Genomic DNA, 20669 nt, shown 5'->3' with positions numbered 1-20669 from the left:
GCCACTGCTCCAATACCACCATAAAAAAGCCAGACTACGGTTTGCAACTGCACATAGGGTCAAGGATTGTTGGAGAAATGTCCTCTGGTCTGATGAAACAAAAATATAACTGTTTGACCATAATGACCATCATTATGTTTGGAGGAAAAAGGGGGATGCTTGCAAGCCCGAAGAACACCATCCCAACCGTGAAGCACAGGGGTGGCAGCATCATGTTGTGGGGTGCTTTGCTGCAGGAGGGACTGGTGCACTTCACGAAATAGATGGCATCATGAGGAAGGGAAATTATGTGGATATATTGAAGCAACATCTCAAGACATCAGTCAGGAAGTTAAAGCTTGATTGTAAATGGGTCTTCTGAATGGACAATGACCCCAAGCATATTTCCAATGTTGTGGAAAAATGGCTTCAGGACAACAAAGTCAAGGTATTGGAGTGGCCATCACAAAGCCCTGACCTCAATCCTATAGAAAATTTGTTGGCAGAACTGAAAAAGCGTGCGCGAGCGCGGAGACCTACAAACCTGACTCAGTTACATCAGCTCTGTCAGGAGGAATGGGCCAAAATTCACCCAACTTATTGTGGGAAGCTTGTGAAAGGCTACCCGAAACATTTGACCCAAGTTAAATAATTTAAAGGCAATGCTACCAAATACTAATTGAGTGTATGCAAACTTCTGACCCACTGGGAATGTGATAAAATACATAAAAGCTGAAATAAATCATTCTCTCTACTATTGTTCTGACATTTCACATTCTTAAAATAAAGTGGTGATCCAAACTGATCTAAGACAGTGAATTTTTACTAGGATTAAATGTCAGGAATTGTGAAAACTGAGTTTTGTATTTGGCTAAGGTGTATGTAAACGTCCGACTTCAACTGTATGTTGACAAGATAGTCGAGTGTCCGCTCTAACATTGGAAACACATGTCCGCAAAGATGGAAGTCAGGTGGGAAGAGGCAAGATCAGGTGAGACCATTTAAGCCAATAAGTGGGCAGATACACATGTGAACAACTCCGATATAAAGTAAATTTTTTCAAAAGTTTCTGAAATGCCACATGCGTCCACTTATATCAGTGCATCCGTAGCAACCTAACCATTAGGAAACTTTTATTAGATCAAATAATCCCCACGTAGCAAATTAGCATTATTTTTCAATCAAATTTGACACCCTCTCGTTGACCTCCATACAGAAATTATTTTCTTGGGCAGAGTAAACACTCTAGCTTCACCTCGCTACTTCCCGTCCAATCTCGTTCCGAGATACTTCCACCCGAATGTGCTGAGCGCAATAGCATGGGGACGAGGTTTCTTCAGGGGAGAATGACTGCCCCCTCTCATGGAAATCATGGAAGTTTAAGGCCGACCGTGGTACTGCAGGCATTGTTAGCAGAAAACAGGATCCCCCGTTATAGTGAATGGAAAAATGGTAATCATTGTGTAAAAAGTTCATAAATCAAAGACAGTCATGGTACCAATAATTGCTTTAATACACCAGATGTATGTCCTTTAACTGATTAATTTCAAATTGCACACACAATAAGTAGTTATAAGGACAATTCAGTTTCTAATGGCAGCCTGCAGTATCCCGGTTGGCCTTCAACTTCAGTTACTAAATGAGAGGGGGCAGCACTGAGCTAGCATGCAAAGTCACTTTCTGGATTAGCTCAAACTGCGCATGTTATGTCTCCATGAGACGCCATCTTAAACGACTTCATTTGGCTTCAATGTGCTGTTGAGTGTTCACATAGGAATGAATAGTGTCAATAGATCGATTGTTTTGTCCATTCATATATACAGTCATTGGGTTACTTCCCGGCTAGCTGCTAGCAGAAAGGAAGAGGCAAACATCTTTGCTGCTAGCCAGCTATCCCCATGCGATCATCTTCGCCACAGTGCTCCCTCCGGCACTGTCTTGACGGATGTGTTCCAAAAATCAGCTTTGAATAGATAAGTCAATGTAAAGTGAAACAAATGAGGCCAGAAGAAGAATGAGAGATAATGAAATGGTGCCGATGACAGGGTGATGAGGATGCTGCTCACCCTGCAGTGTATGACCACCACGTGTAGAGGGTCAGCATTGAGCCAGTTTTCCATGGCCTTACAAATGGTACAGATCTTATCCAGAGGAGGAGCATGCAGGTCAGGCCAGCCCGTGTCCAGAGTCTGCAAACACACACAAGGTAAGTCACACATACACATACGCACTTTGTAACAGATAATGCTAATCTATTCAACCTCTATACAATGTATATGTTCATCTAATTAGCATGTGCAGAGTCTCCAGAAATCCTAGAGATAGCCTTTCTGAATTAAAGGGTTATCTAGTGATATATTTGTTCAAACGGATGGGTCATCCACGGAATGAGTGCCTTTGGCGTCCCTTTGATATTTTAGGTAGAAATTGTGCACCAACATTACATTTTAAAAGCCTGTTATTCAATGTAATTCCCTTTAATACACAGTACCAGTCAAAAGTTTGGCCACACCTACTCGTTCATGGGTTTTTCTTTATTTTTACTATTTTCTACATTGTAGAATAATAGTGCAGACATCAAAACTGTGAAATAACACATGGAATCATGTAGTAACCAAAAAAGTGTTAAACAAATCAAGATAGATTTTAGATTTTAGATTATTCAATGTAGCCACCCTTTGCCTTGATGACAGCTTTGCACACTCTTGGCAATCTCTCAACCGGCTTCACGAGGTAGTCACCTGGAATGATTTCAATTAACAGGTTTGCCTTGTTATTAAAAGTTAATTTGTGGAAAGAAATTCCATTTAACACTTTTTTGGTTACTACACGATTCCATATCTGTTATTTCATCATTTTGATGTCTTCACTATTATTCTACAATGTAGAAAATGGTAAAAATAACAAAAAACCCGGTAATGAGTAGGTGTGTCCAAACGTATTATATTTTGAATATCTGCATTTTGACATCCCTCTGTGACTTCCAGGAAGATTTGGTGGTGTAAAACTGAGCGTGTTCAGCATAACACATCAACCCTGTTACCCATAGATAGACAGCCAAAAAACTTCTTTTTTTTGTCGCATTTAATTGCCACTCACTGTCGCATACAACAAGCTTCCATTTCCCCTGTCAAAAGAGAATTTATGCGGCTTGTTGATACGTGTATGTCTTCGTGTCCTGCCCTATGATTTGTTTATGCTCTACATTCGGAAAAATACAGTATGGTTGCTTTACCTTAGGGTTCATTTTAGAGAGATCATGTCTCTTCTCCGACAGGTTGATAATCTAGAAAGAAAAAGTATACAGGTATGTATGCATGAATACATTCATTTATTTCGCTATTTCATTCTATGCCTTTATATTACTATCTTATTAAAATGTAACCATTTCAACCGTTTTCACTCTTTCCAATATGAACTAAAAAAGGCTTCTGTGCTTCACACTACACCACACTAAAAGATGGTTGTGCTGAGGTTAAAGTAGGCTATTTTCCTGTTATCATCACTTCTCTAAAACCTCCCAAATGTATCAATTATACAGGGTCACTTGGTCAATAACAGTCCCAATTGAAACTTTTTCAAATCAAGAAAACAAACTAGGCTTTTAAGTTTGAAATTACTAGGTATCAGTGAGATGAAGGATGGTGTGAGACACATGGACGCGACTAGTGCTAACTGACCAGGTAGTTATCAGCGTGCTTGGACTTGAGCATCCGTGTGACATCCTTCAGGTTGTGAAAGTAGATCTCCTCTGAGCATGCCCGGGGGAAGGACACAGCGATAATGCGCTCCGTCACGTAAGTCAGGTCAAGTTCGTATCCCTCCTCCATCTTCACATCTGGGTCTTCTTCCTTTTGGGGAGAGAGAAAGAGAGATGCCTCAGGCCCTGTGATGCAATTTCCTCTGCCCATTGGCAGTATGCATGTTTTTTTTTACTGTAGTCAGTGTTTGATGAGCAAAGTCCTTGGTGTCAGCAATTGTGACCGGCCACCCCGCTGATACCTTTAGAGTAGGAACACAGGCCTACTGTAGGTTGTATGATAAAGAAGGACGCCTGTTTACATTCAACTGTCTGTCTGCACAGGTGCCACACTGACTTCCATTATGCCTCATGGAGATGTTGATGAAACAATATTTCCACTATTATGTTTACTTTTAAGTGTATTCCTAATTTCTATTAACTCCATGTAAAAGGTAACTGCTGTTGAATAGGAAAACAAGGAAATAGTCACCAACTGATCATGCTCAAGTTGACACAGTAAAAACAAGACAGACCGCAACAATGAAGCAAAAAAAACTTCTGAAGACTAAGAATTCCGGATGAAACCAGTCGTGTGCAGTGTGCTGTGTAGCCCTGAAACATGGCGTGTTCCTGTGACCTCATGGGCATGAACTTCCTGTGTAGCTGCTAGAGAGAGAGAGAGAGAGAGGGAGGCACACATCTCTTATCTAGCCTATCCATTGTAATCTGTGTTCTAGGCTTCTGGCCTAGCGCTCTGTCTTGCCTGTCAGCTGGGAAGTGATTCTTTAAACAACAGGCAAGCTGTTAGCTGGCATCCCTACAAAGATAATCCATCAAAAATACCACAATACAAATCTCAGTGTGAATATTTCTTGGAATCATTTTTTACATCAGAATCATATTCTATTTCTATGCGATTCTATCAGTTTCCCAATCTCACTGACAACAACAAGAACTTAGTAAAGTTTGATAAGTTCTCAAACAGTATTGATTCAAATTAGTTCCCCAACAGGGCATGGCTCTGTAAAAATAAAATAACAAAACAACAAAACTCTGAACATGTACATGTACATCTATTTCGTGCCTGTTCTCCTTCTAATCTAGACCAACACGATGGCGACAAATAGTCAGCTTGGAATTTTGTGTTCACAGCCCAACACCACACACACATGTAGGCCTATAGAAAAGCTAATGAATCAAAATGTAGTGGTCCAGTCGAGTCACCTGCTTGTTTGTTGTGATTAACAGTGAAAAGGCCTTGGTCTGTCCCATTGGGGAATGTGCCTGTTAATTAAGTCTGAAGTGACTGCAGGCTAAAGTCAAACACTTTGAAGGACTCTGGAAAGAGGGGCCAGGGTTGTAAACCAGGGAGCTGCGGCCTACTGCACCCAGGGGACTTAAACCACCCCTCAGAGTGGAATAAAAGGGGGCTGTGTGTGTGTTTGTGTGCATGCGTGCGTGTGTGTGTGTGTGTGTGTGAGAGGGTCATCGCTAGGGGAAACGGACTGGGGGTAGTGGAGGGTGTGTGTGTAGGGTTTGTGTGCATGTGTGTGTGTGTGTGTGTGTGTGTGTGTGTGTGTGTGTGTGTGTGTGTGTGTGTGTGTGTGTGTGTGTGTGTGTGTAAGGGGTGGTCACAAGTGTCTGCAGTTGGTGTTAATAGTGGGGTTAGTCTATTTCCCTCAGGAGCTGCAGGAAAAACTGTTGACTAATGAGAAATGAATGAACAGGTCGACCGGTCAACACTTGAGAGCTGTGTTTTCAGTGGTGAAGGGGACTGTGTGAGAGGAAGGCTGGACTGGACTGTGTTTTAGAAAGTGTCTGAGCACGGTGACAGAGAGAGGAGAGGGGTTCTGGAAACCACCACTACTTAACCTCTGAATGACTCTAAGGTGTTATGGAATGTTGTTTCAATAAAGTTATTCAAACGCTGAAGTCAAAGATCTGTTTGTGTTTAATAGTCTACCCTCGCAGAGGTATTTGAAAGAATCAATGTGCGCAAAGTCTTCCCTTATCCCATGAAGTTCTATGGAGGGTAGGCCTAAATTATAGTAAAGTTGAATTACTTTATTAACAGACTATCCTACTTTCATTCAATTGAGACATTTTAATTTCCAAAACATAGGTCTATTCGATACATCAACACATATGTCAGTCTACTTGATGACAAATGTACATTTCAATGTGAGCACAGACATGAGAAAGAAGTCAGGGTAACCCACTCCTGTGTTACATTTCATCCTGAAACTCCTTAATTTTATACTCAATTACATATCAATATAAATCATCCAGACATACGCTATGCTGCGGTAGTTCTTTTCAAGTAGGCCCCTCTCTCCTATAGTCCCATTCTGCCTCTCATCACTCAAGTCAGGCAAACAGCAGCGACTTGCCCCAGCACGCACTACAGATAATTGCTCTTTAATTTACACGGAGTGCTTTTGTTCCTGGTTCGGGGCATGGTGCTCGGCCACAACAGCAAAACACAACAACCGACCAAGGCAGCCGTGCCAAGGATCGCAAAGTTCAGCCCACAGCCCACCCATGGCACAATGACTGGGAGTAGACAGTTGAGCAACTGCAGAAGAAAAAGGGTAGTAGAGCTAAGCTATGTGTTGTTTGAAAAAGTAGGTTGCCAGCAGACTCCATAGAGAACAAGCTGAAACAAGTCTGCTCGGTTAGGATGCTAGGGATTTAGGTGTTACTCTGGATTCCCTGGCTGACACAGCCCCTGGAGGTATGGGTAAAAGCTGGGCTGGGCTGTGGTGCGTGGGCGCTGTCAACAGGACTGAGATGAGCATAGAGCACTCAGCACTGAGACCTGGGACTGCATCTCAATAGTCTCCAATGGCTTCATTTCTTTCAGCCATCCTGAAGGAGAGGATTGAGGTAAAGAGAGGTGCCAACTCAGAGTATTGACACACAGCCCTGATCTCTCCTGGGAACCACACCCCTCACCTGGTTGTAGCTGACACAGCATGGAATCTCCCATCATAAACTGCAGGGGAGTTAACAGAAGAAACACTGAGCACTGTTGACAAGCTGGGGATGAAATCCACCCACTAGTAATCAATGTTGGTCAGCCTCTGAGAATTGAAGCATGGTCCAAACATGTGAACATTGATATAATGGTTGTTTACATTTTTGATCACATTGTGGTGACAACATTTGCCAAAAACCCAGCATTCTGGACAGTCACAAATAATAAAGTAATCTAAGGGACTGTTCAAAAATTACTTGGGGGGTGGGGTGGGGTCCAAGCAAGTCTCTTCTTATTATTGGTGTCCTTTAGTAGTGGTTTCTTTGCAGCAAAATGTCATATATCCTGACTTACCAAGCAAGCACCATTTCAACAGCACTGTCTGGCCAGAAACCATTACAATAACTGCCATAATAGTCCATGTCATGCATTGAGGCAGATTTCAATGGACCAGTAGATCTGTCAATAGATAGGGGAGGGTTTGATACTGGGAAGAAATGTAGTGAACAAAGTACATGATTCAAAGATCACTGGGAAAGTAGTTGGCATCAAATAGGCCCCATTCTACTGAATCATTTGACTGCACCGGGGTCGCCCAACATTCATTTATTAGGTTATATTGGCTACATGCAGGGGCGGATTGACTATCTGCCAATTCTGGCAAATGCCAGATGGGCTGGACCATTTTTTTGTTGGGTGGGTTGGTCGAAATTGACACACACATTTTTGTGAGCACACTCTACATTGTCACCTCACTTCAAAGCATTCCATTAGACGGTTAAAACCATGATTTGGTCAAATAGTAATGTGCAGTATGATCATGATTCCTATATGAAGGTGTCAGCCCTGTCCCTGTGCTTGTGCCCTCACTGGAGCCTGCCACTGTGATGAGTGAGCTACTCTCTTCTCCCCCATGCACTCGAGAGAGAAAAATGCATTGTGATCATATAACATTTCAAAATGCAATTGCGGGAAAAACACAGCTTTGGAAGCTTTGTCCTCTTGTCCCTGTCGAAGAGAGGATATTCGATGCACACCTGCCATTGTGAGGAAATAGGCCTATAGGTCTCATGGGTAGTAGCCTACAACTGTAAAGTTTTTCTAGGACATTACATTTACTGTTGGATGAATACATGGCTGCTAGCAGTAGGTATTATATTTAGAGTTAGCGATCTGCTTTAAGTTTCCACTTCCTCAGGTGTTGAACCCCAAATTAGTGTGCGTAAAGATGAACTGTATGTAATTCATCTCTATTGAACAGAAACAATCTGGAAATTCTGGAGTTCTATTTTGACAGTAAAATATAGCAACTACTGTATAGTCTTATTGTCAACCCACAATTCCTGATAATCACTGGATTAGGTTGCACATCAAAATATATTGAATCATGCATTCCTGCTTGGACATGTTAGAGGAAAATCATGGGCTGGTGTAAGTGACACCAGTGACACCTGGGGAAAATGTTCATCTGGAGCTATGTAGAATTAATAGCTCTTAGGTTAGCTGTTGATGCAGGGGAACACATATGCAATATAGCCTACGTCATTAGCTTGGCTTTTATAATGACAGGCAGGCAGGCAGGCAGGCAGGCAGGCAGGCAGGCAGGCAGGCAGGCAGGCAGGCAGGCAGGCAGACAGGCAGACAGGCAGACAGGCAGACAGGCAGACAGGCAGACAGGCAGACAGACAGACAGACAGGCAGACAGACAGACAGACAGACAGACAGACAGACAGACAGACAGACAGACAGACAGACAGAGAAAAAGAAGAAGCACAGAGTGACAGCAGAGAAGATGCTAAGACAGATAGACAGCACAACAGGGAGGGAAACATAATGGCTAGAGCAGATGAACAGTTCTAGTGGTGAGTTGTATCTCCAGACAGAGGAACAGTTCTAGTGGTGAGTTATATCTCCAGAGGAACAGTTCTAGTGGTGAGTTGTATCTCCAGACAGAGGAACAGTTATAGTGGTGAGTTGTATCTCCAGAGGAACAGTTCTAGTGGTGAGTTGTATCTCCAGACAGAGGAACAGTTATAGTGGTGAGTTGTATCTCCAGAGGAACAGTTCTAGTTGTGAGTTGTATCTCCAGAGGAACAGTTCTAGTGGTGAGTTGTATCTCCAGACAGAGGGACAGTTATAGTTGTGAGTTGTATCTCCAGAGGAACAGTTCTAGTGGTGAGTTATATCTCCAGAGGAACAGTTCTAGTGGTGAGTTGTATCTCCAGACAGTGGAACAGTTATAGTGGTGAGTTGTATCTCCAGACAGAGGAACAGTTATAGTGGTGAGTTGTATCTCCAGACAGAGGAACAGTTATAGTGGTGAGTTGTATCTCCAGACAGAGGAACAGTTCTAGTGGTGAGTTGTATCTCCAGACAGAGGAACAGTTATAGTGGTGAGTTGTATCTCCAGACAGAGGGACAGTTATAGTGGTGAGTTGTATCTCCAGGGGTGTTTTTATTCTTTGTTTTAGTTTTAAATATCAGCCTTTTAAAAGAATGAGGAGAACCATGACTCACCAGTCACTGGTACAGAAATGGTTCAGAAATGGTGTACTGTACTGCCAATGTTATGTGTCAGTGCTACTGCCTGTGTAGGGTGTATTGGGTGTGTGTGAGTTTGCGGCACGCTGCGATGTGGGCTGGTGTGGATAAAATGCCAGGGCTAAATTCTTGTCCCAGTCCGCCCCTGGCGACCTGATGGCCAACAACCTCCCCCCTTTCCTTGACTCAAAACATCAAACTTAGAACTGTTCTTATTGGCTGGTCTTGGTTCATGATTGACACCCTTACAAAAAAATATTGCCGTTTTGAAACTGCAGTAAAAGTGCAGTAGCTGCAGTCGACTGTGATATTTTGGATGCAGTAATTGCAGAATAACTGCAGTGTACTGCACTTGAACTGCAGTTACACTGCAAAATTACTGCAGTAAAAAAACGGTGTTATTTTGGATACAATATTTGCAGTTATACTGCAATATTTTTTGTAAGGGTAGTTTGTGGCAGTGTCGTCCATGTTGGCGTTAGTTAGAATTCACCATGGTCACATTAAACCAAAAATATGTTCCAGCGGTGAAACGGAGCGCAGTCAATGTAAGCAACACTCCAAAAAAGAAACCTCCCAGTTCTCTCTTAACCAAACATTGACAAAACCCAAATCTATAGTCAATAAAGTACAAAGTCAGCCTTTCCACCATGGCCTAAGGTTAGTATGTTATAAATGAGTCAAACATGCCATACTTCTATTTAAAAAAGAAATAGGGAAACTAATGTGATATTTCTGCAGGGGGGATATGGCTCAGTACAGCTCAGCATGGGAGGACTTGGCCATGCTGTGGACAAATGTATAAAACAGCCACACAGAGCCTACTGTCTCTCTGGGAATCAGTGTGTTTGTGGGGGGTTGAGCTATAGTTGTGAATGGATGAAGTTCAGCTTTTCAACTCAGCACTGCATGTTCTTTGCTTGTGGTGCAGTATATCAATTATCCTTCCTACGGCTAGTTTGCAGAGACTGTGGGCTCCTGAAGGTATTTAGCATTCAATCTGGACGCCATCTAATAACCCGCCCTGAATCCCATCAGTCACTCAGACAACTTGGCATATATAGAAGCAGCATGCTTCAAACAGTAGAAGGGATAACATCTCCCACCATGACATGACAGGCTGGGTGGATGAAGTAGCTTTGGGGAGAAGAGAATAGGCCACAGTTTGTTCTGCCCGTTTCCTGTCTCGCTCGATAGGTTTACACTGTGGCTTTGATGCCCATTCAACAACGAAGAACCGAAATAAACAAAACCGAGGAATCTGTTGCAAAAAAAAGCTGCACTGTGGCTTTGACCCTCATTCAACACAGAAGAGCCAGAGAAGAAAAGATAGAACAAATATTACAACGAATGTTATGGTTAAACTCAAATATATTGATCAATAAAAAAACATTCTTTATGGAAAAAACTTTTAAAAATTATATTTACTAATCATATTATGAATAGAAACGGAGCAGTTATGTCACATATGCAGCTATCGAAAATATATGGGAATATCTGCTCAATCCAAATTTACAACCAACTGATTACAGCATTAGCACAAAAATGGAGGAGGCACGTGGAAAAGGGAGAAGGTAGGGAACTTGTTTGCCTGCCATATATTAAAGATTAAAGACAAATTGTCTGAAAGGAACTGGCATGAATAGAAAAATATACCAGTTTCATCTGAGGACAGAAATGTTGACAGCTACGCCATACAGGTTGCAAAGTAAATGGGAAGAGATTTTCGATGTACCAATTCCATGACACATGGTTTATGAACTGATACAAAAAACAACACTTGACTCAACAATTAGAGTTTTTCAATATAAATTATTATATACAATTCTTGCCACCAACAGAATGCTATATATATATGGGGCATACAACAATCTCAAGTTCGTAGATTTTGTTGCGAAGAGACAGAATCAATAGATAATTTATTCTGGTATAAATATGTAGCTTGTTTCTGGTCACAGGTTTAGGAATGCCATAGCCAGTCAATAAATAATATAATAATACTCGTAGGAAAGGTTTTCTTCTTTAGCTCACAATCTGTGGATAATATACGATTAGAAAGATTTAAAAATGTTGTAAATAATCACAGCACAATTGAAAAATATATGGCACATGGAAACCAAACAAGGACGGTCTATGGTGATAGGTGGGGTGGGCTGCGAGTGGCTGAGGGTTGGGATTAAAGATTTTGTTTGGTAATGTATTATTGTTATATATAAAAGTACCATGTATGTAAAATGTATATGTTAAAAGAGTATGTAAAATGTATAGGTAAAATGTATGTATATGTAGCAAAAAAGCAACAAAAAAAAAAGAAGATATTTGTCCTCCGAAGAGGGAGGGGTTAACTAACATAACAATAAATAAAAAAGATATTAAAAAAACACAGAAGAAGCTAAATAAATAATTCTGTAGAATCTGTTGGGGAAAAAGCTGTGGGAGGGGGAACTGGAGAAGAGGGGATATTTTTAGACGGTTTCTTCTGTGACTCTGGAATTACACATATACTGTAGTTGTCTCTCAACTTCACAGGATTTTTTGAAGGGAAATAAAAGCGAGCTGCTTCCCTGCATCTGGGTGAATCTGTGTGTGACAGCAGCACCCACCAGGCTCCTAAAGCACCACCTAATTACCGCCTTCGTTCCCAAGGTCATAGAGGAATGTGTTCCAAAATGAATTACACTCCCACTTTATCTCTCCTCCTTCTCTCTCTCTCTATCCCTCTCTTTCACTTACTTTCTCTCTTTCCTTCTCTTCACTCTAGCTAATGGCTTACATATGTGTGCTGTGTGGCTACAAAAGAGATAACTTTCATTTCTGTGACACACTATACTGCCCCAGCAGCCCTCAGACCTACAGTCAGTCTGTGCCATGTGAAGAACAGAATGCCCTGTTCTGCTCAGCTTGCTGTACACACACACCAGCCATTTGCCAACCCACCTGTCCAAACCACGTGGTCCTACTGATGCGTTTTTGTAATTGCCGCCTTTTTATCAAAGGAGAGAGAGAGACAGAGAAGATAAGAGAACTCATGTGTTTTCTAACTTCTTTCTACACTCGTTTCACATTTCACACCTGATAGTTGAAAAACATCTTGATGTGTGTGTTCTAATGTGTGTCCATGATGCATTAGAGCTTTTCTTCTGATTGTTTTATAGATACGAAGGTGTAAATGCAGGTGTGTGTGTCTGGATCCAGCATTTAAGGTGATAAAGGGGAGGGATCTAGACACCGGTAAGGAGGGAGGGTGTAGCCTATGTGAGGTAAGAGGGACTCTTGTACATGTCATCAACAATGGGCCTGAGGCCTCGAATACCACATAGCAGCTGTGGCTTGAAGAGTTTAACTTGTTTTTTTCTCTCTTTCACTCTCTCTCTCTGTCTCTCACCATATTTTTCTTTCCCCAGCAGACCAGCCATTCAACAAAAGAGGTAAAAAAAAGGTGTTTTTAAATGCAAGACTCATAGAGCTATGTGAGGACTATGCTACCTCTGGAATGGACCCTTATGTTTCACATTATAAAGGTCTCCAGCACAGCAAAGCCCCAAAAAGCATGGAGACCCTAACCAATGCAAAAGACGGCTCAACAAATAGGACATTTACAGTTGCGCAATTCTCTCACTGTGTGAAAAGCTGCAGCCAAAGCTTGATGAGGAGATCATGGTTCTTAATGAACTACACTCACTGTCGAATTCAAACAAATCACAACCACACTGCTTGTAGTTTGAATGACACCGGTAATGACCCACTTCTCTCTCTGTTCTGAATTCCGCCTGGTATTTTGAATCAATTCCCCTCTACGAAATGTGCCTTAACCACAGGTTAAAACTTCCCCAGACTCCATGAAACTACTCCAGAACTACTTTGATGTACTAGCACAACACTAAAACCAGCTCCCCTGCAAGTATAGCACTACAAACAACTTCATAACACCAAACCTTACCGTTTTAAATCCAAAGAAAGTTACTTTTATTTTCCTTCTTTCTTTAAAATCCTTCGTCAGTCAGACACTGCTAGGGAGAGGTGGGTAAAGTCCAGTCCAGGTGAAGACGAGTAAAATAGCTCTCAGCCCGTCACACAGGCTTAGAGGAAGTTGACTGGCTCTCCTCTGCTGGAATGCGGTGATTAGAGGCACTTCTTCTGTGAGCTCACTTTGTTCCGGCTCTGCTGCCCCCACTGCTGCTCCCTCCCAGGCTGTTGCTGCTGGCTCCTACTACTGGCTGTTGGCTGCTGCTGGCCGTGTTAAAATGGAAGCTCTGCTCTGTGCCTGAACTGCTGCTCTGCTCCCATCAACCCTCAACACACTTCCTCCAGTCAGTCGAGGCTGCTAGCCGCTGCAGCCGCCACAAGTTCTGGCATGGGATAGTCCTCCCACTGTGTTGCTGCCTCCCTCCCTGATCCCTCCCTCCTCCACTTTCCCTCCCCCCTCCCTTTCCACACACACACACACACACACACACACACACACACACACACACACACACACACACACACACACACACACACACACACACACACACACACACACGTACGGAAAAAGTACTAAATAGTCATACTTTAGTCAAAGTAAAGATACCTTAATAGAAAATGACTGAAGTAAAAGTGAAAGTCACCCAGTAAAATACTACTTGAGTAAAAGTCTAAAAGTATTTCTTTTAATCAACAACAACAAAAAACATACTACCTACTCATTCAAGGGTTTTTCTTTATTTTTACTAGTTTCTACATTGTAAAATATATTGAAGACATCAAAACTGTGAAATAACACATATGGAATCAAATGCTCAACAATCAAAACACATTTTATATTTAAGATTCTTCAAATAGCCACCCTTGCCTTCATGACAGGTTTGCACACTCTTGGCATTCTCTCAATCAGCTTCATAAGATAGTCACCTGGAATACATTTCAATTAACAGGTGTAGCTTCTTAAAAGTTAATTTGTGGAATTTCTTTCCTTCTTAATGCGTTTGAGCCAATCAGTTGTGTTGTGACAAGGTAGGGGGGTAAACAGAAGATAGCCCTATTTGGTAAAAGTCCATTTCACCAAGTCCATAATATAGTAAGAACAGCTCAAATAAGCAAAGAGAAATGGCAGTCCATCATTACTTTAAGACATTCCAATCTCCGCCCTCGTCAACATGGGATGTCCATTTACGCATGAGGAGATTACCATCAATGAAGTAAGCCACGTTCTTCTTCTTTACCTCTTCCAATGAGACAACACTAAATAAACATTTAGCAAGCCTGTGGTCAACCTTTTGGTTAGCAATCAGCTGCTCACGAGTGACTGGTAACTGTATTGCATCAGCAATACGTTCAATATCCTTCGATTCTTCCCTGGGCTGTTTGTCAGAGGTGATCAGCTTCCCAGAGGTAGCACACAACCCATCCTCTTGATCAAACTCTTTGAACAGAACAGTGTTCGACAAATCTATCACGTCACCCACTTGTCGTGCCTGAGCACGAGTGACAGCACAAGTGGGGAACACGTGTGGATAACTCTGTGCCAGCTCATTAGAGAGAGAGTGGTCACTTTTATCCAATACTTCTAATACGGGTACTACCTTTCCTCCGGCAATATCGTTACCCATTATAAAGGTCACACCTTTTACTGGCAACATAGGACGTACCCCCACTCTGAATATTGATTAACTCAGAGTGTACACTCACAAAGTGCAATGGCACTGGGACAAAACCCATTTCAATCCCTGAACTAACACACTGGAACCACAGTAGGTATTGTCAGATAAGGGCAACACATCAGACAATATAAACGACTGCGCAGCACCAGTATCTCTAAGGAATTTAACCGGACGCTGAGATGCTTCATCATTCGTTAGGGACACAAACCCTTCGAAAATGAATGGTTCTTAACTGCGGTCGTGGACTGTGACTTTCAAACTACATTTACCCTGAGGCACCTGTTTCGTTTCAGACCTCACAACCGTACAAATTAGCCCAACACCTGTTGGCGGCGTGCCACGAAGAGGCATCCCTTGTTTGCGTTTTAGCAGGAAGCAATCATTTATCATATGTCCCACCTTATGACAATAGAAACAGGGACGCTCATTTTTCTGGCGTGCTTGATATACTACTGCTGGCCGACTAGGACTAAAAGTAGGCAATTCAGTGGCAATTCAGTATGAGCCGAAAATACGCTCTTCTGCGTCAACACAGACGCTTCTGACAGGGAGGATACTTTCTGTCCATTTAGGTAAACTACAATGCGTTCGGGTAAGCAATTTTTTAACTCTTCCAACAAGATTAACTCCCGGAGAGAGTTGAAATCAGTTACCTTGCTAGCAGCATGCCATTTATCAAACAGATTTCCCTTGTCTATAGCAAATTCCACATAAGTCTTACTAGAAGACTTTCTATGAGACCTAAATCTCAGTCGGTATGCCTCAGGCACAAGCTCATAGGCGGCGAAGAACAGTAGCTTTGACCACTTCATAATTTAAACTGTCTTCAAGAGGTAGCGCTGACAAAACCTCTTGGGCTTTACCAGTTAATTTACACTGAAGCAATAGGCACCATACCTCTTCAGGTCATTTCAATGCTACGGCTATACGTTCAAAAACACAAAAATTTGAGTCAACCTCTGACTCTCTGAACAAAGGTACCAAGGCAATCTGCCTACTAATGTCAAAAGTGTTGGAAGCTACAGCTGGTGAGGACGCCTCACTAGCAGGCACAGCAGGAACGGAGGCTAGCCTCGCTGTCTCTGCCTCCAGATCCATCTGGCGCATTTTGAACTCCAACTGCCGCTGTTCTCTTTCTGCCTCAAGTTTACACATCTCCAACTGGAGATTCTCTCGTTTGGGCTCTCTTCCGCCTCCAGTTGGAACTGTATTGAACGGACATCCCTCCTGGCATCACCGGTTGACAGTGGGGAGAGTGGATCAAAACGGGACAATGTGGCTGGAGCTTTAGCCTCGCCCTCGTTCTCAGACACCAACGGGCTTACAGGAGCAGCAACATGTCACATAATAAATTGCATGGCCTGAGATTAATGGCTGTGATTGGAGAACATTGAGGACGGAACAACACCATTGTAGTTACTCCACAATACTAACCTAAATGACAGAGTGAAAAAAGGAAGCCTGTGTACAATAAAAAATATTCAAAAGGCTGTAGCACAACAAAATGTAGAATAAGTCAAGGGGTATGAATACTTTAAGGCACTGTATATATGGGAATTGGATCACTCGGTCTTCTTGACCTGACAAAATGTGTGTTGAATCGAAACATTGTCAATAAAGGTGGTAAATTGGGAGCATATTCCGTGTGCTGGCCTTTCTGTCTTTTTCAAGCTTTAAACCTGCAATTTTTTTTAAGGAAAGTGAAATGATTATTATGGATTTGATATGAAATTGGACAGCTGGCATATGCTTTGTATCTATAGCAGTCTTAATAACATGAAACCAGTGCTGGCTAACCTAAAAGCCTTCATATTTATTTTGCTAACTTAAGTGTCTGGCGCCCTCAAGCAATATTTATTTGTATTTGTTTTATAATTAAAAAAAAAAACATTTTAAGTGAAATATTTAGCTTTGTTTGAAGCAGAAAAGACAGGAAATTCAAAAGATAATTTGACCTATGCAATAACAAGTTGTGAAGCTGCGTATACTGAAAAACCTAGGTCAAATTAACTTTGGAATTTCTTGTCTTTTTCGGCTTCAGACATAAACTAAATCTTTCACTTAAAATGTAGTTTAAAATTATTTATCAGGGGGGGTTCACAGAAGCTGTGATAACAGGGACAACAGTGTAATTGTGGCACCCATTTTACTGTGATAGAATATAAACTGACAACTGTGTACAGTGCTATGTATGTTCTTTACGTACAGTATGTCGGCGTGAGACAGACTTTCCACAGATAACAGCCCACAATAAGAGCAATCAGCAAAGAGCAATGAGGACCCTGGGTGTATTTCCCTTTTATCTGTTGTGTAATGTTGTAGCTACCTTGACTAGATATATGTAGCGGACACTGTACCATTAGTAAGCTAGCTAGCTAGTTAGCTGGCTAGCTAGCTACACATCCTTGTGATCTTCGGCAAAGATGGTGGTGACGTATCGGTCAACATAACACCACCCTCAGAGCCATCGGCAAAAAGCTGGTTTTCAGGGGAAAAGGAAGAGACCCTGTGAACGACCTCTGCTTTTGGACGTGAGCCTCGCTGTTTACAGTGAAACATATAGCAGTTAGCTAAGGCACATTTGCTAGCTTGCTGTCTGAAGTTTACATCCGGAATATTAACAAGGCGGCCCTCCATTTTAACTCCTCCTTCACATTTACTGAAGTGGTTGAATAGTGCAGAAGGGGACCCCTGACAGTTTTTTTTCTCTTGTCATGACCAGAATGTGGTTCAGGTAGTTTCAGGCATTTATTCTATGCCTGCTATGTTAGCTTGACGTAACATGGACATGTAGGCTGTAGGCTTACTAGTTAGCCTCACTTCTTCCTGCTAGCATGTCAGCGAACGTTAACGAACTGAACATTAGCTAGCATTAAGGGTTGAAACATTAGCTAGCTAGCCAGTTATTTAGCAATTTTTTTGACGTACCTAGCTATATATTGCATTGACTTACTTAGCCAACGTTATCAACCAGAGAGACATTCAGCTCGTAAGAATCCTAGCTTGTTGTCTTACGTTAACGTTAGCTGTAACCAGACACCTGAGTTGACTTACTATTTCTACAGAAAGGGGTGAGGCCAGGGTGCTGTAACCCTGGATAAAGCGTCAATAAAGGTTGGCGAACCCCAGGAAGCATTGCAGCTGCTCCCTGGATGTAGGCTGAGGCCAATCCACCACCGCTCTCACCTTCTCGGGATCCATCTGGACACTCCCAGCAGAGATGATGTAGCCCAGAAAGGGAATGATGGAGCGATGGAACTCGCACTTTTCCACCTTAACAAACAACTGGTTCACCAGAAGGCGCTGAAGAACCTGTTGGACGTGGTGCATGTGTTCTTGTGGGGGAGCGGGAGAAGATGAGGATGTCATCAATGTAGACGAAGACAAACCGGTTCACCATGTCACGGAGAACATCATTCACCAGAGCCTGGAACACGGCAGGGGCGTTGGTGAGACCAAAGGGCTATTCGTAGTGGCTGCTGGCCGTGTTGAAGGCGGTCATCCACTCGTCCCCCTCTCGTAACCGCACCAGGTGGTAGGCGTGTCGTAGATCCAGCTTGGAGAAAACAGTGGGCCCCTAGAGCTGCTCGAGGAAATGAGTGGTAGCGGATAACGGTTCTTCACAGTAACGTCATTGAGTCCCCGTTAGTCAATGCACGGACGCAGGGTCTTGTCCTTTTTCTCCACGAAGAAGAAACCTGCGCCAGCGGGAGAGGAAGAGGGATGGATAAATCCTGTAGCTAGGGAGTCCCCAATGTAGGTCTCCATAGCCTTGGTCTCTGGTCTCGGCAGAGAGTACAGACATCCCCGGGGTGGAATGTAAATCCCGCCGTCATAGGGGCAGTGCGGCGGAAGGGAAGTGGCCCGGGAATTTCTGAACACCTCCCAGAGGTCCTGGTACTCCACGGGAATGGCGGAGAGGTCCGGAGCATCTTCCGAGCCCCCAGGAAGACGTCCTGGGGTTGCGCCGACTTCTGACAATGGGCAATTGCAGAACGGACTCCAGCCCATGATAGCACCCGTAGACCAGTTGATGAGGGGATTGTGTTGCTGCAGCCAGGAGAATCCCAAAACCATTGGAATCTGGGAGGACTTAATGAGCAGGCATTGAATGGCCTCGCTGTTATTCCTAGACACACATAGGTTGATGGGAGTGGTGTTATGGGTGACCTTATCAATAGAGCTCCCGTCCAGTGCTCTAACATCCATGGGAATGGAAAGGGGCTGAATGGGGATGTTCAGCTCGGAAGCCAGTGTGTCGTCCAAAAAGCTCTCATCGGCACCAGAGTCAATGAGGACCTGGAGAGATTTGGACTGATTTCCCCACAGCAGAATGACATGAAAAGGGGTGCGAGTCAGGGAAGCAGAAAAGTTCTCCATATGGCCCACCAGAGTACTCGCTTCTACCGGTGAGCCTGGTCTTTTACCGGGCAAGATGACACAAAATGACCAAAAGTCCCACAATACAGACAGCTCCTTGTGTTGATCCTGTGTTGCCGTTCCGTTGGCGACAGCCCAGCTCTGCCTAGTTGCATAAGCTTAGGAAACAGTGCCTCGACCATCTTCGGTGACTCTCGAGGAAGGTCGGGAAACCTCAGGTGCTCTCGGCAACGGGACAGTTGGGGACTTCCGGGTTGACTTGAAGCGAGGTGGAATCCCTGGACGTGCGAGCGAAATCATTCCTCTCCATCCGTCGTTCCCGCAATCGCTCATCGATGCGGATGGTCAAAGCGATGAGGGAGTCAAGATCCGTGGGTACCTCCCGAGCATCAAGCTCGTCCTTAATCCCCACCGAGACGCCGTGCAGGAACATGTCGAACAGTGCTTTCTATTTCCAAGTACTCTCCGCTCTCCGCTGCCAGAAGGTTAGTAATGCATTATTTGCCTCGACAAGCACTCCATTTCCAGCCGGAACACCTGTATTGATACTGGTATACCTTACTGATAAAATCATATACATTTTCACTCTTTCCCATCTATCCCCTTTGCCTTCCCCTCTTTCTCCATCCCGCTCTCCCCCAATCTCTCACACTCAGTGTTTCTCTGAAGCGGAGCCTCCGGATGACTTCCGGCAGCGGGAATTGTTTGAAGTCTGTCTGGCCAATGAGAAGTGGTTGCAGTCTGTTTGACCAATGAGACCAAGGGCAGCTCCCCAGTATCACCACCTCGTCTCACTGGAGAACAATGAAGTGCTGGGTCTAAGGGAGAGAGGTGACATGAACGAGATGGGAAGTACACTTCCAGAGATGGGTAGATGGGTCATGAGAGAAATCACAGACCTACACCAATACATGAATGCAGAAGCACATTTGGCAAAACTGCATCTGTGTGAGGTTGTGTTTTCGCAGAGATATACTATTTTTAGTTTATACACATGTACAATGACACATACTCTAACATATCTCCCCCTTTCTCTCTTTCCCCCTCTCCAGGGAGGGTAAAGACATCCCAGCAAACCGGGAACATTCCCCAAGCAGTAGCTAAGATTCCCATTAAGTTATAGTTAGGGTTTTATCTAACATTAGGATGATAACATCTCTACATTCAGAAATGTGTTTTAAATTAAATATCCTTGAAATGTTATCCTACCATTCACTACAATGTTGTGCACAATTTTTTACATTTTTATTTCACCTTTATTTAACCAGGTAGGCCAGTTGAGAGCAAGTTGTCATTTACAACTGCGACCCGGCCAAGATAAAGCAAAGCAGTGGGACAAAAACAACAACACAGTTACACATAAACAAACGTACAGTCAATAACACAAAATAAAGAAAAAATAATAAGA

At 43.1% G+C, this 20669-nt stretch overlaps 1 protein-coding gene across 3 annotated transcripts in view; it reads right to left on the bottom strand.

Annotated features, from left to right (window-relative positions):
- Nucleotides 1-13585, bottom strand: part of LOC139559550 (tensin-3-like) — a 73516-nt gene extending 59931 nt beyond the window's left edge. For 2 of the 3 annotated variants that reach the window (XM_071375640.1, XM_071375642.1), the window contains exons 1-4: nt 13180-13585; nt 3660-3830; nt 3215-3265; nt 2046-2168 (exon numbers count right to left, since the gene is read on the bottom strand). In XM_071375640.1, the coding sequence (XP_071231741.1) occupies nt 2046-2168; nt 3215-3265; nt 3660-3809 (324 nt within the window). In that variant the 5' untranslated portion in view covers nt 3810-3830; nt 13180-13585. The remainder of the gene's footprint in view (nt 1-2045; nt 2169-3214; nt 3266-3659; nt 3831-13179) is intronic. The other variant, XM_071375641.1, reaches the window with a different exon arrangement.
- Between the last annotated feature and the right edge of the window lie 7084 nt (nt 13586-20669).

Source organism: Salvelinus alpinus, chromosome 30 (assembly GCF_045679555.1).
Source record: "Salvelinus alpinus chromosome 30, SLU_Salpinus.1, whole genome shotgun sequence".
Lineage (NCBI taxonomy): Eukaryota > Metazoa > Chordata > Actinopteri > Salmoniformes > Salmonidae > Salvelinus > Salvelinus alpinus.
Note: the sequence above shows the minus strand (reverse complement) of the source record. Positions and strands in the feature narration are given on the sequence as shown.